General features: G+C 41.8%; 1 protein-coding gene across 2 annotated transcripts in view; it reads left to right on the top strand.

Annotated features, from left to right (window-relative positions):
- The window catches only part of ESF1 (ESF1 nucleolar pre-rRNA processing protein homolog), a 62,622-nt gene extending 55,487 nt beyond the window's left edge, over window positions 1-7,135 (top strand). For both annotated transcript variants that reach the window (XM_044289503.1, XM_044289504.1), the window contains exons 13-14: window positions 396-542; window positions 6,518-7,135. In XM_044289503.1, coding sequence (XP_044145438.1) covers window positions 396-542; window positions 6,518-6,826 — 456 coding nt within the window. In that variant the 3' untranslated portion in view covers window positions 6,827-7,135. The remainder of the gene's footprint in view (window positions 1-395; window positions 543-6,517) is intronic.
- The last annotated feature ends 8,463 nt before the right edge of the window (window positions 7,136-15,598 follow it).

Below are 15,598 nucleotides of genomic sequence, written 5' to 3'. Positions count from 1 at the left end.
TGACTGGCGGAGGCCTTCCATGATCTTCAGAGTGCAGGGGCCTCAGCAGTAATGAGCGCTGCAGTTCCTTCCGTTTTTTTCCTGCATCACAGTGCAGGGAAATGCAAAACCGTCCCATTCGCTCCAGTAGTGCTGCAGGTGGACTGGAGCTCCAGTGTGCAGGGGAAAAGCCAAAGGGGCCTCGTCCTTGACGCTTTCAGGTCCGACCGTTCTTATGCCTCTGTGATCTTGCACTGATGTCATATCCTAGCGATGTGAATAGTACTTTGTGAAATTTTGCCAAATCCACAGTATTTTTTTCTTGGTTATATTGAATGTTCCCCCCCCCCCCCCCCCCCTTAAATCTGGGATGAAGTGATGCTGATTGAAACATGTAATTTCCTTTTACATTTTAGGCGGAAATGGCATTGCTCATGATGGACGATGTTGAGGACGAGCGTAAGCATTTCAATTATGATGAGATCGTAGAGCAGCAGAACCTCAGTCGCAGTAAGAAGAAGAAGCTGAAGAAGAAAGATAAACTGGTGGAAGATGACTTCCAGGTATGGCTTTCTTATGATGACCATAATCCATTGTACCGTGCAAGGTGCAGAACGCTTCATTTGTTATCAGGCAGCTCCCCTGTACTTACCGGGCCGATAATTCCATAGTGGACCATCTGATGGTGACTGCGATCCAGTATCTTCAGCAGCCAATTGCTGTCACTTGTAGCCTGTCCTTTTATTAATTACATGCATATTAATACATTAATATCATACATGCATACTAGCCCCTTAAGTTATCTGTATGATTTTGGGGTGTGGGAAGAAACCAGAGTACCCAGGAGAAACCCATGTGAACACTACTCGAGTACAGTAGCATTGCTAACCACTAAGCCAGCGCTCTGCCCATATCTACTCATACCCACTGATCAACCATAGCATTAAATTACTTAATAACATTATCTTATGACAATGGTGCCTGTCATGGGGTGAGATATATTAGGCAGCAAGTGAATGGTTAGTTCAAAAAGTTGACATTTGGAAGCAGGAAAAATGGGCAAGAGAAAGGATGTAAGCAACTTGGACACAGGCCAAATTGTGACGGCAAGATGAACGGGTCAGAGGATCTCCAAAACATCAGATGTTTAAGGTGTTCCTATTGTGCAGTGGATAGTACCTACCAAAAGTCATCCAAGAAAAGATATGTTGGTCAAGGCTCATTGATGCACGTGGAGGGTGAAGGCTAGTGCGTTTGGTCCGATCCCACAGAAGAGCTACTGTCAAAGTATCTAGACAGCATACAGACAACATTTTGGGGGAACCGTGCCCCTTTTTTCGAGCGAGACACAGGTAAAGGCTTTATGGCTACAGTGATGATACTTTGCTCTAAGGCTGGGACTTCGAATTGTGATATAGTTTGTGCATGCTGAGGAAGCAGTGGATTCAGTAGCATGTGGACCATATGGACTCTTTGAAATCAAAGGACTATGTTCTGCCCATCTTCTAGGTATACATATTGCAGCGGTTAGACATTTTCCAGGACTAATTTATTGGTGACCTGTAATTAGGATATGACATCAGTATCAAATCAAATGAATAGGAGCAGCTCTGCAGTAACCAGACATGGCCACTACACAGTGTACAGAACTGTGTACTTCCGACACCTGGTTCCAACACTGCTGCTCTCATCTATGGGGGTGCCAGGTGTCAGACGCCTGCCAATCTGGCATTGATGACCTAAGGATAGGTCATCAGTAAATTAGTCCTGGAAAAGCCCTTTAACATTCTGGTGAATAACATGGAGTGTGGATAGATTTTGATATTTTGTTGTATTTTGTGCTGGGATATGAAGACTGCCTTTAGTTTACGGTGAAGAGTGGTAGAAACGCAAATTATATCTTTATTTGCAGGTTGGCAATGCTCTTTGGTTGTTACTGGCCCAATGGTTATTTTCATTCAATTAAGGGCTTCTGTGTTGGAGGGTTCATTCAGGCCTCCTTCACGATTCCTGCATACAGGACTTCTTTCCCACTAAGAAAATGGATACCCAAATGGACCGCATTATAGTCAGTGGGGTCCGTTCGTTTCAGTTATGTGCCAGATACGGCACTTCTGTTACTTTCGCTGTTCTGCTCTTCTAATGAGGCAGGACAATAAAAATGACCAGTGCGGGTTGTGTAAATGTAGTAGGGATGAGCGAATCGATTGTAGCAAATCGAATTATCAGCAAAAGTTCTTAACCTGTGAGGGGCTGTCTCCACCGGGTTGATTTACAGGACCAGACATCGAGCCCAGTCCTATGCTTCTGCACCGAGTAGCGATGAAGGGCTGAAGCTCAAATTTGGCTTCGGGAGCAGCGACTGTGCTTGTGTCACCAGCCGAAAGTGGTAGCGGCGCACGCGCAGCTAAATTTGAGCTTTGACGCCCGCAGAGCAACGGCACAGGGCCACGCTGGATGTCCAGACATGTCAATCAGCAGTCAGGTGGGCGCTTCTTCACCTCTTGCTAATGACACAAATCGATTTGCTCATCCCTAAGATGTAGCCTTACTTTTTTTTCTTTTTCTTTTTTATATGTTTCTCTTTACAATGCTCCTCTTTAGTGAAATGCATTCATTTCTGTAGAATTTCTTTCTGGCTTGATTCTGGTGCAGTATAAAAGACCACAGTTTTTGTTTGCAGTTGTATCGGTCTGTACAAGTTCTCATGACAGAAGAGCCTTTAACGGTGGATAGTCTACTCTCGCCCTGTGGTTGATGCCGGGGCATAATAGACATATTTCAATATCTTAAATAAAAGCCTTATGCATCCTGGGAAGAAGCTGCTTAGCGTCTGGGGAGGATCTTTCCACCCAGACTTTTTATTACGGTATATCATTATTCTAAAGGCGAAATAAAACACACAGCTATTGTTGTCTAGTTTTGTTCTTTTCCTCCTGCTCACAAAGTACCATGTGTTTTATTTTTATTTTTTTGCAGCTGCTCTCAGACATAATTTTCTTAATTTTAGCAGAAATATCAATGGTTTTCTCCGCCTCCAAAAACCCCCTCCTTTGGAGTATTTTTTTGCAGTAACGGTTTATAGGCCAATTTTTGCAGTGAACGTTAGTGAGGAATGTTTAATCCCATTTGCATTTGGCAGCAAACATTATATTTGATTCCACTTTAGTGGTAGTCAGTTTTTTTTAGTTTTGTTTTAATTCATTCAGGACCCAAATTCTTAAAATGCCATGGCTGAAGTAAATCCAAATCCCCTTCACAGACGCCTGAGATTTCACAGGTTTATCTCCGTTTCCAAATTCAATTTGTAAATGAGCTCATAGTAACATGTTGGCTTTGCTGGTGGTTTCTAAGGAACACACGTGGCATTTTAAAACGCACCTGCAAATATGAGCATCGTTTTGTTTTCAGAACCAGAATTTTGTGCTGATTAATGTCTGGTAGATCTGTGCAAGGTGCTGCTCACTTAGGCCCTATTTTTTTCTGCTACAGAAATTCCACTCCTGCTTTGTAAAGTATGAAAGCCATAGTGGAAATCCACAGTATAAACTGACATGCCGTGACTTTATAATTCTGCACCACAGGATAGTTTATGCTGCTGATTCTTTATTTTTTACAGTGCAAGGAAAAAGTTAATATCATTATTACTGCAAACTTCTTGCTACTATTGAACATTGTTATTAACCTGTCTTCAGTGAGCCCCCCCTAGTGGTGTCTGCAAGCAGACAGAAATGTAGTATTTCATTTATGGGCTATTGTCTAATGTAGATATTCCACAAATAAGGAGTAAATGTGTCCTTCCATGTCTTAAAACATTAAGATCTGCTTGTTAAAGGGCATTTGTCACTAGAGAGAAGCTCTAATGTGCATGCATATGTATGTACTTACCGCCGTCCTTACTGTAATTTTGAACCTAGTCTGCATTGCCTGGAGGATCGAGTGTGTGAACAAAAATATAATGCGTGTACGCTTTTAGGCTACTAATCTTCGGATTTAGCTGGGTCCGAAGGCAGATGGGGTCTGAACATGTTCTAATAACTTCTTCCTCTTGCTTCTATTGAGTGGAACATCTATTTAAAGGGCCAGTGTGTTGAACTCTTTCTACTGTACTTGTTAGGGTACATCCATTTACGGCGTATACACTATGGGTTTGCGATTTGGAAAATCTGTAGCACTTTACAATAGAAGTATAATTTAAACAAATCTCATCCACATGCTGTGTAAAAATGGGTGCCAAAATTGACATGCATTGCAGATTTTTAAATCAGCAGGCTATCCATTAATGCTGTGGATTTCACCATTTATAATGCTTACAGTGAAATCTCCGACAAAATCTGGATGTAACATGTATGGATTTTAGTTTTTTTTTCTGTCCTGTGTGGACGTTCTCTTACATACAAAGACTAGAGGCCAGCTGCTTTTATCAAAGCCACATAACATGAGTGGAAGTGTATATTTGATTACATGATTTTACTAAGCTTGGGTTATACAAGGCTTTTATAATATTGGTGGTGTTTGTATATCCCAGTCTCTGCTCCCATCCGTACGGATTTATTTTAGTTCTGTAACATACTTCTTTATCAGTGGTTTTCAACTAGTTGTCTTTGAACTAGAATAACCACAATGGTCTTTGGCCAGCACAAAACATAGACGAAAGGTTACGCATTAGATAAATGTTGGCCAAACCCATCTATTTTGGCAGGACTAGTCAACCATTTATCTACCCCATCTACCTATGGCAGATAGGGGGAGATAATGGTTTCAACTGCACGATTCCTTTGGCATCTTCTTTCCCCCTTTCCTATTCAGGACACATGCATACTCGGCCAAGCCTCAGGAAAGATAATATACCTGTTGACCATACAAGTGTTCAGGCATGTTCACATCTGTTTTCGGGGCTCCATTTGGGGCCTCTGTTGCACATTCTGCCAAATAGAGTGGACAAAAAAGTCGTGCATGTAGGATTTTTTTTCCATAAAAAAAAAGCAGACACCCAAACAGAAATGAAATGGATCCCATTATAGTCAATGGAATCTGTTTGGCTCCATTGGTTTGTTATGTGCCGAAGTCGGCACTCGAACAGTGCAGAACAACAGAAGTATGTAGCGGTGGTGTAAATGCGGCCTTCGACTCACAACTAAGGTGTATCTGACAATAGCGATCAATGCTTGAAGAAGGAATATCATCTTAATAGGTGTTTTTTAGGGTCCTTTTACACGGACCAATGATCTGGCAGATTATTGGGCACAAAGCAAACGTTCCCGATAATTGTCTCATCACCAGTGAAGATAAGAGCTGCATTTACATGCAGCAATCATCTCCGCTATATGGAGACAATCGATCAACACAATGATCGCTTGTCCCCATAAAAAATCATTGTTCCTGCGCAGGAGATCGTTGTTTAGACAGTACAAACTTCTACATAGGAACAATGATTGTTGGTGCCGGCAAAACAATACGATCACCTGATGAATGAGTGGGTGATTGCTGCTATCATTTACACAGGCAGATTATCCAGAACGAGCTTTTATACAGACACTCATCCCGGATAATCTGCCAGATTCTCGGTGTGACACTAATATGCCGTTTAGATAATAAAGCTCTTAACAAGGCCTTCCTACAAGACAAGGAACTTGCATTTTCACTTCTATTAAAGGGTTTCGGTCACTAGAATTTTCAGTATTAAACTGGCTGACATTAGCAATAGTATTCTGCGCAGGCGCGGTGAGGAAGCTGGCAGCCTGCGAGCGTCCTTCCCTCACTGCGCCTGCGCAGAATACTGAACAGCGCAAGATTTTCCCAGGGCACAGGGCAGGCTGAAGGATGCGAACAATGCCTGGCCCTGTCAATCAACACTTGGAAGGCTTGACTTGAGGTGGGAGACGGGAGACTCTAGGTGCTCCTAGAGGCTCATTTACATAATATTAAAAGTAAGAATTCTACAGTAACGGCTGCACGGATAATCATTAGAATAGCAGCGTTAGGTGCAGCTGACATTAGCACATCGCTAATGTCAGCCAGTTTAATACTGAAAATTCTAGTGACAGAAACCCTTTAAGTGTCCTTACAACTAGGAATGTAATTCTCATCCTGGGAAAGGGGGCCCAGACAGTTGTTTTAGGTTTATAAGTATTCACTAGTGCAAGATATGGAAATCATGGCTCTATGGGTGTTGACCTTGGGACATTTTCTATCCATGGTAGGTAGCGAGGGTGGACTGAGAATTGGCTAAAAGGAACCTTAAATGGACTGTCCTATCATAAGAACATATCACCTATCCACATGTGTGTTCACTGCCGATAGGTGATTACGGTGGGACAACCGTTTTAACTTTGCAATTCTGTCTGAGAAAGAATGTTGGGTTTTATCCCCATTAGTGAAGAGGGCTTCAAAGGTATGGGTCTCGTTGTGCCAGATTAGTCCCTGGCACCTGCAAGAGCTTGGTTCCACCTGGTCACGGATACGGATGAGTGGGGCAGCTTTTAGCTCCAGATTGTTGTTAATTAATCATTCATTCATATTTTATTTTTTACTGCAGATAAATGTTGAAGATTCAAGATTCCAGGCGCTGTACACATCACATTTATACAACGTGGATCCTTCAGATCCCAACTTCAAGAAAACCAAAGCCATAGAAAAAGTATTAGAAGAAAAAGCAAAGAGGAGGGAAAAAGAGCAGAAGAATTACACAGAGACAGTAAAGAGACAGCAGGAAAACCTGGAGACTGGGGATAAAACAGGAACATCCGCTAGAAAAGCAGTAGATCCAGCTCTGTCGTTACTGCTGAAATCCATAAAGGCTAAAACCCAGCAATTTCAAGCATCAAAAAAACAGAAAACAAAATAGTTCTTGGACTCTGACAGATGTACATGTCACTCGTGGGGGAGATTTATTAAACTGGTGTAAAGTAGAACTGGCTTAGTTGCCCATAGCAACTAATCAGATTCCACCTTTTTTATTTTCCAATGGAGCTGTAAGCTGGATTTCTGATTGGTTGCTATGGGCAACTAAGACAGTTCAACTTTACACGAGTTTGATAAATCTCCCCCAGTGTCTCTGAGACAGAGCAGCATCCTACAACACACAGGTCTCTGAAGAAGAGCCAATTTTCTGTACTGTATATAGCTGCACAGAAATAAACCGCTTTATAGTTCAGTGTGGACATTTAATGATGACATGAAATATTAAGAGTTTTCCGCATGCTGCGAGAGCTACACCCTTCGTGCTTTGAGTGAAGGTTTAGATGCCCTTTAAATGATTGTTGTATTTAATTCAAATTCAACTCTAACGGAAATTAGATTTTCACCCTAATCTTCATCTCCCCCAAACCATGCTTACAGAGAAGCTAAGGTGCTGTTGAATGGGGTCTAGATTGAAGACCTGCTATAGCCCTGGTAGGATATAGAAGCTGTTACAGGATACAGCCCAGGCGATGGTAGTTGGGGCATTGGTAGGGTGGTTGACTGACTTACAATGCAAAGAAAACCAATCAAAACAGGAGCTAGATGGGAACCTCAATGAGGGCCCAAATTCGCAACTCAAAATAAAACACTGGTGCTGTATTAAACCAACAACTCCTAAATGAGAAACCCAAGGAACCAGTAATAGCCATCAGGACATAACAAACATACACACACAAAGAGTATGCCAAATAAGAAGGGCAGAAAGTAGTACATACATACAGGAATGATATGTGCAAGCAGCAAGGTAGTACAGAAAATCAAACCATATGGCTCAGCGGACATGTACGAGCGTGCGTTCCACCATGGAACGCACGCCTTAAACCACTCACATATCCTGTAGGGTATCTGACATCGGAAGCTGCGGTGGTGTGATGCGTTCCACGGTGGAACGCACGCCTACACCGCATGCCTGCCCTACAGGTGTGAATGAAAACTTCACATATCAATCGATAACACCTGGGAATTAACTGATAGAGGACCTATAAGATGGGGAGGGGTAGTGAGACTTGAGCTCTGGACCTTAGGAGGAACAACAGGGGAGGAGACGCCTTGGAAAATGACTCTATTGTGAGTAACCTCTAGAGGCTTTGATAAGTCGGCTTAGATGTATCCATTTCTTTTTATTATCTAATCCTTTTATTATCTAGGTTGCCATAATCAACTAGCCGTATATGTTGGATCATGTCTACTAAACGAGGGACGTATCTGAGGTAGTGTTACCTTTACACTTATGAGATTCGGAAGGTGGTGGTCTCAAATATTGAATATCTCTGGAGACATATAAACAACCTTATATGTGTGTCTCACTTTTTCAGTGGCTGTTCGCCTCACACTACTTAATCTGTGCCCCGGTGGCATTCTATATACCACATGTGGACTGACATCAAAACACCTGGACAGAGTGAGTCACCCATAAGTGCTGTGTGATTAGCGCGGTGGTGGGTACACAATTGTCAGGTGATGAGTCAGTGTTGAGCATGTCATGCAACTATACATGTGTGTATTTCTGTTTTTCTTTTACAGAAATCCACTCTGAAGTCCTGTATGTCTGCATAAAATAACCGTATACACAAGCGGTGCACGATGCTTGATGTGCCTCCTCCTCCTCCTAATAATAATATCGCCCAATACCAACAGGTCCATTTTTAATTGATATCTGTGTGACAACAGACACCATCACACTGAGAATGGTGATCAACACCCATTAAGACGGCAGTCTCATTATAATATGGGTCTCCGCCTTCTCTTAGTGTGATTTATTAGTTTATATGCTACTTACCTGTTACAGAATTTATGTTGATACATTATCCAATTAAACCTATAAAGCTCGAGGACAGGGAGTCCCCACCGTTAGGGGCCGTCCCTGGGCAGAGGGTTTAGTCTAGGATTTATAAATAGGGATATTGTCCCCACCCATAGCTAACCTACATAGCCTTCTTTGTGGATTTACCTACTATGGACAATCAGTATATGTCTTGAGGTTATAAATAAAATATTCAAGTGACTGTTATTTGGAAGGGTTAATTTTTTAGCTGGATTTTAAACCATATAGCTCACCCTCCTCCACAAAAAAAACAACGCTAACAAAGTCACACATATAGAGCACAGACCCGAATGACGGCACCTCCACAGACTCCCGACACGTGTTACCTCGGGAAGGCCTTGTGGTGAGCGCTTCAATCCTTTGCTGTGGAGTGACACACTGCCCCAACTGCTGGTGTGATGATCTGGGGAGCCATCGCATACGACAGTCAGTCACCCCTAGTAATGATACAAGGGACACTAAGAGCTCAGCGAAATTTGCAGGACATCCTGCGGCTCTGTGTGCGTCTGCTCATGGCAGGGCTTCCAACTGGCATTTTTTAGCAGAATAATGCTCTCCGACTCACAGCAAGGGTTTGCCAGGAATGTCTCCACTAGATTGCAACACTTCCTTGGCCTGTCTAGTAGCCAGATTTATTGCCAATTGAGTATTTATGGGACCAGAGGGGATACCACCTTTGGCAACCTAGAAGTGTGCAAGATCTACAGGCCCAGATGTAACATCTGTGAGCAACTGTGCTGCAAGATAACATGTGGAACCTGTATGCCTCCATGACCAACCATATCTTGTATCCAGACTAGAGGTGGCTCCACCGGTACTAGAGCTTCCTTTCAATTGTACAGTTTACCCCAATAAACTTTCACTTTCACACAAAAATTGTGATCACTTACTTATACCATCAGTACATTCACACATAGAAAATGTCATTAAATTCCTTCAAAAAAAAAAAAAATTGGCAGTGTATTTATCTTGTCAAAGAAGCAGAGTACATCTACACGCTCGGTTCATGTCAGAAGCATATTTTTCCACTCTTTACTTTGCTATCTATCTGGGCAGTGCATTAGAGAGCAAAGGATTATAAGAATTATCAGCACCTGCACACCATTGAGGTTATTCGTATGAATCATGTACAGATTGAAATAATAGAGGAATGAGATCAGACAAAATGTATTTCTTAGATGTGAAGATCTCTTCCCGGGCCAAGCACAGGAAGTAAGGAAAGTATGCGACTCCATCTGAAAGACTCAAGTGAACAAATGCAAGAGATCAGGATGTCTATTAGATGAGAATCTCATGAATCATCATTATATCATAAATTCTTTTCATCTGGAGTCTAATAGTATCATTAATATGGAATGATTAACCTTGTGCCGTGTTCAGACAGTCTGGTATCCATTATTCTTGCATCAGAAACATTTGCATTTTGCATATACCAATATACAACAGGAAGGGTTACAGCTGCCAGCTTGTTGACTTACCTGTACAATATGACAAGAGAGTACCTGACAGCCTTTCCTTATAGATACAAATGTTTGCAGATGTAAAATAGTTTCCACTCGCATCAGAAGAGCTGAATATTTAATATCTAGTGCTGTCTGTGATGTACAAGAGGTTTCCCAGGGGAGTCCTGAAAGAACATCTTCGGAGATTGGGATTCTTGTAACGGGCATTTCCATTAAGTTTCTTATTTTCAATTATAATCAACTCAGAATTTAACCCCTTGGTAGCTCACAATCTGCGCCCGCTCCATACACGGCAGACACCGTCCGTGTTACACAGCTGGCATCCGATTGTTTAACCCTCAGATGCTACAGTCAATAGCGACCACAGAATCTGAGCAACTAGACAGAAGTAGGATGCTCCCTACCACCGCAATCACGGGATGCCGATTGGTTGTTATGGAAGACGGGGCCTTCAGAAAACCTCCGGTCCTGCCATGTTACAATTGATAGTCACAGCAGTACAGAAGTATTGCTGTGAAGAGTACAAGCGATGGAGCGATCACAGGTTGAGGTTCCTGGGGGGACTAAAAAAATGAAAAAAGATTTAGAAACACTTCAATAAAGTTTTAAAAAATATAACAGATTAAACATAATTAGTATCTAAGTGTCCAAAAATTATGTGATCACATGTGGTGAACGCTTTAAAGAAAATCTCAAATGCCAGAAGTGCTGTATGCTGGTGGCCTTGTCTCAAAAAAATAAATAAATAAAAAAATATATATATATATATAAGTATCAAAAAGTTGCATGTACCCAAAAATTGTATTAATAGAAGCTATAGTGTGCCCCACAAAAAAATCAGCTCTCACAGCTCCATCAGCAGAAAATTTAAAAAAGCTAAGCGTGGCAGAATATGGTTTTAATTTAATTTTAATTTTTTAACTAATAAATCATAACAAAAACTATATAAATTTAGTATCTCTGTAATCATACTGACCTGAAGAGTAAAGTTAACATGTAATTTTTATCGCATTGTGAATGCTGTAAAAAAACAGACCCCAAAAACAAAAGCTGAATACCGTAGCTTTTTTCCCCACCTATTTACAGTTTCTCAATATAGAGTATTTTAATTGTACCATTAACGGTTAACACTGTTTAAGTATAACTTGTCCTTTAACCCTTTGAGGACCATAAGATTACAGTCATCAATATAAAAATAATTATATTTTTTTCCCTTTAAGAATGTATTTGAACAATAAATAAAACCATTTCCACAATTGTGTCATTTTTGGGGGAGGAGTTATGACACGGGACAAATGTGACTTTATACATTACCTTCAATGGAAGGCCAAAAGAAGCAAAAAAATTTTGTTACAGCAACTGAAGTTCGTACACTTCGAAAGCGGAAAAATTAAAAAACGAAAGTTGCTTGGCCCTTAATGGGTTAAAGGGAAGGGCTTTTGCGACTTTTTGCATTTGCTTGGCAATCTCACTCCAGGAGGAGAGGGTGGGGGAGTAGGAAAACTGGAGGAGCTTTTCTAGACAAAAGGGTTAGTTTTAAGGATAAAACAAATTGATCAAACATGCAACATTTGATAAAGTGTACATCAATGCAAAACTGACTTCAGATATTCCCCTTATGATAAAATCCCCCCAGAGTGTGTTTCATGCAGTGAACAAGCTCATCTGAAACCAGCCTATATCTACAGGTTTACCACTTGCTATGGTTTACGGTGTAACCCAGCATTCCTTGGCGGAACCTTCTTAAAATTCACTATTAAACCAAGTGCGGTATCTTGTAGGGCTAGCTCAGCTGAATATAATGAAACCTTTCACTTATCGATTCACTGCTTCACTTTGGATAAAAAAAAAAAAGTTCAAATGAGCTAAGTGCACGGAGGGCAGCCCAAGTCACTCTATGCACCCTTGCTCCTCCTGCTTCCTCTGCCAACCCCTCCTTCTCCTTGTTTGACAGGGTCAGACGAGATGACTATGCAGGATTCTGGCTCTGTCAATCAAGGGAGAGGGAGATGCTGGCAGAGGAATGTGGAGGAGCAAGGATTTGGGCCCACACTTTGTGCACTTAACTGCTCATATGTATAGGAATTAATAGTACTTTTTCTCCAGAATAGCATAGGATCCCCAAGTGAAAGGTATCAATACATTCAGCTGAGCTAGCCCTATGAGGAATTGTGTCTGGATTAACAGTGAATCTCCTTGATTACAATTACATGTTAGGTATATTGTACCTACAAAATGCAGTCAATATACTAGGTTTCTGTTCTATTTAGTTGTATTTTCTTTACTATTTATGTCTAGTGTTGAGTGTATCCCCTGTAATATGCCAAGAAATTATTAGGAGCAGCCCCAAAAATTCTTCAGTGGCTTTTGGAAAAAAATTAAAAAATAAAATACTGTTTGCTATGGTCCCGAATAAGTGCCACAGATATACAGAATTGTAGATAACCATTCCATTCCTATGAATAATAATGAATAACTCAACCTATATTTTATCAATATCTTAAAGTATATCTGTACCCAAAGTGACATATCAAAGGTTTTGACCAATGATGGTCCGAGCTCTGAAAGTCCCACTTATCGATAGAAAATAGGTGAAAGAAGCACTCATACAGAACACTGTCTCCCCTCACTACAGGAGATGGAATCGAGACAGGCTGCTGCAGCAAAATGAAACGCTCTCAATGAGCCCTTCTCGTTCTAGCAATTGGTGGGGGTCTCATCACTCACTCACCCACCGATCAAAGTCTTTCATATGTTGCTTTGACATAAAGTAAAAAAAAAAAAATAACAGTACAGGTATGAATAATGACCCAGACAATTTATTTATTTTTTTCATTTTTTTCCTCCCTGGCTTCCAAGAGCCATAACTTTTTTACATTTTTGATTCACCTATTCATTATAAGCAGTTTTTTTGTGGGAATAGTCGTAGTTAGAGATGAATGAATTTCTCAAAAATTCCAATTGGCCGGTTCGCCATATTTTCCGAAGAGATTCGATTCGCTGTGCTCCAGGCTAAAAAAAAATATCAAGGAGCCATTGACTCCTAACCTGAAATTTTTAGTCTCCAAATTTTAAATGCATACAATTATGGTATAATAAAAAAAAAGACGTGTCTTACCTTGTGTAGTTGCCCATTTGTCTCTCCTTTTGATTCGTTCTTCTAACCTCATCAATCTTGAGGCTCACCGTCCTTCATTACACCCCCTCACTGTTCCTCGATTAAAGCCCCCACGTACTCTCACCCACATGGCTACTGTATTGTTCCCCCCCCCCCCCCCCCCCTAAAAAAAAAAAAACTGGGATGATTAGGAGCATGAAGTTTTCTAGGCTACAGCCCACACAGTTAAAGGGGTTGTGCACTAATTTTTATGAACTTTCAGAATAGCCAGATTCACGTTGCTGATCATGCTTCCTTGATCCCTAGGTGCTGGGCTTTGGCTCATTCGCTTCTAGGCCTCCGCTGCTTGTCTTGGGTTTCTCAATGAAAAGTTTTATCTTGATGCAGCCAATCACTGGCCACAGTGGAGATCTGATCCCCTTGCATCACAAGACCATTTAACATAATGCAAGGGAAGCAGTGATCAGTTATTGGCTGTAATGGCATCAAACAGGAAGTTTTAATGAAGGGACTTAAGACAGCAACGGGGGCTAGGGAGCAAACGAGTCAGGCTCCAGCACTGAGGATCAGGTTAGTATGATTACTAACAAGCAGGGGCGTTGCTAGGTTAAAACATTCGGGGCCTGGGCCCTTGATGTTTTGTCCCAGGCCCCAAACGTCCTGCCTGCCAGATAGATAGAACTGTATTGCCATCCTCAGGAAGGCAATACAATTGAATCTAATGCACTGAAAGAGCTGAAGGATCTGTGTGACATCCCAGGTCATGTGACCAGTAAAACAGGTGGTTGAGAAGGACCTGCGATGATGTCACCAGTGCAGGAGAGGATGGCAGTGAAGAGGAGAAGTCCTGGGGGAAGAAGCTGTGGTGATGTCTGCTTCATGAGGAGAGGTAAGTTTGGGGAGAGGCAGAACAATGCTGGGAGTGGTAGTTATTTAACGGGGACTGTATATTAGGGCTGAAGGGAGGGCTATTATTTACATGGGACTGTATGGTGGATGGGGAGGGGCTTATGTTATTTACATGGGACTGTATGTTGATGGTTGCTGTAGGAGTGAATGATGTTATTTACATGGGACTGTAAGTTGGAGGGGACTAGGGGAGGTAGTGATCTTATTGACATGGGACTGTATGTTGATGGCAGCTGTGGGAGGGAATGATGTTATTTACATGGGACTGTATGTTGAAGGCGGCTGTGGGAGGGGATTATGTTATTTACATGGGACTGAATGTTGGAGGGGGCTGTGGCAGGGTGATGTTATTTACATGGGACTGTATGTTGAAGGCGGCTGTGGGAGGGGATTGTTATTTACATGGGACTGTATGTTGGAGGCGGCTGTGGAAGGGAGTGATGTTATTTACATGGTACTGTATGTTGAGAGGGCGATGTTATTTACATAGGACTGTATGTTGAAGGTGGCTGGTTGGGGGAATGATGTTATTTACATGGGACTGAATGTGGAGGGGGGTGATGTTTACATGGGATTGCATGTTAGAGGCAGCTGGGGAGGGGGTGATATTTACATGAGACTGTATTTTGGAGAGGGCTGTAGATAGAGAGGGATGTTTGCATGGGACTGTATATTTGATGGAGCTGGAGAGATGGTGTAATGTTATTTATATGGGACTCTATGTTGGAGGAGCTGAAGGGAGGGGAGTGATGTTATTTACATAGGACTGTATTTTGGAATGGCGGGAGAGATGGTGTGATGTTATTTCCATGGGACTGTATGGTGGAGGGAGGAATATAACTTCAGGGTGAGCATTAGTGGGCAGTATAAATACTGGAGGCACTGTAGGGGTATTATAAATACAGGGGACATTAGGCGTTCTTATTACTACTGGGGCTCTATAGGAGGAACTTATAGATGCGCCTTTTTTCTACTAAGAGCACTATGGGGGGGCCTCGTTACTACTGTGGTGTCTGTAGATAGCTTTATTACCACTGGGGGAACAATAGGGGGCCTTATTTCTACTGGGGGCTCTGTGAGGGTATAATTAATATTGGAAGGCACTTCTACTAATGGGGGGACTCTTGGGGAGTGTTCTCACGGTTGGTGGCACTGTAGGGGGCAATATAACTAATGGGGGCCCTCTTAGGGAGCATTATCCCTGTTGGGGCACTATAGGAGGGGGCAGTATTACTAATGAGGACATTCTAGAAGGGAATTACTATTGATAGGACTATAAGGAGCACTATTACTATGGGGGCTCTAATTTTTCTTCAGGATAGTATTTGTGGGTATTGGGGG

The sequence above is a fragment of the Bufo gargarizans genome, chromosome 4 (genome assembly GCF_014858855.1).
Source record: "Bufo gargarizans isolate SCDJY-AF-19 chromosome 4, ASM1485885v1, whole genome shotgun sequence".
In the NCBI taxonomy this organism is placed as follows: domain Eukaryota; kingdom Metazoa; phylum Chordata; class Amphibia; order Anura; family Bufonidae; genus Bufo; species Bufo gargarizans.
Note: the sequence above shows the minus strand (reverse complement) of the source record. Positions and strands in the feature narration are given on the sequence as shown.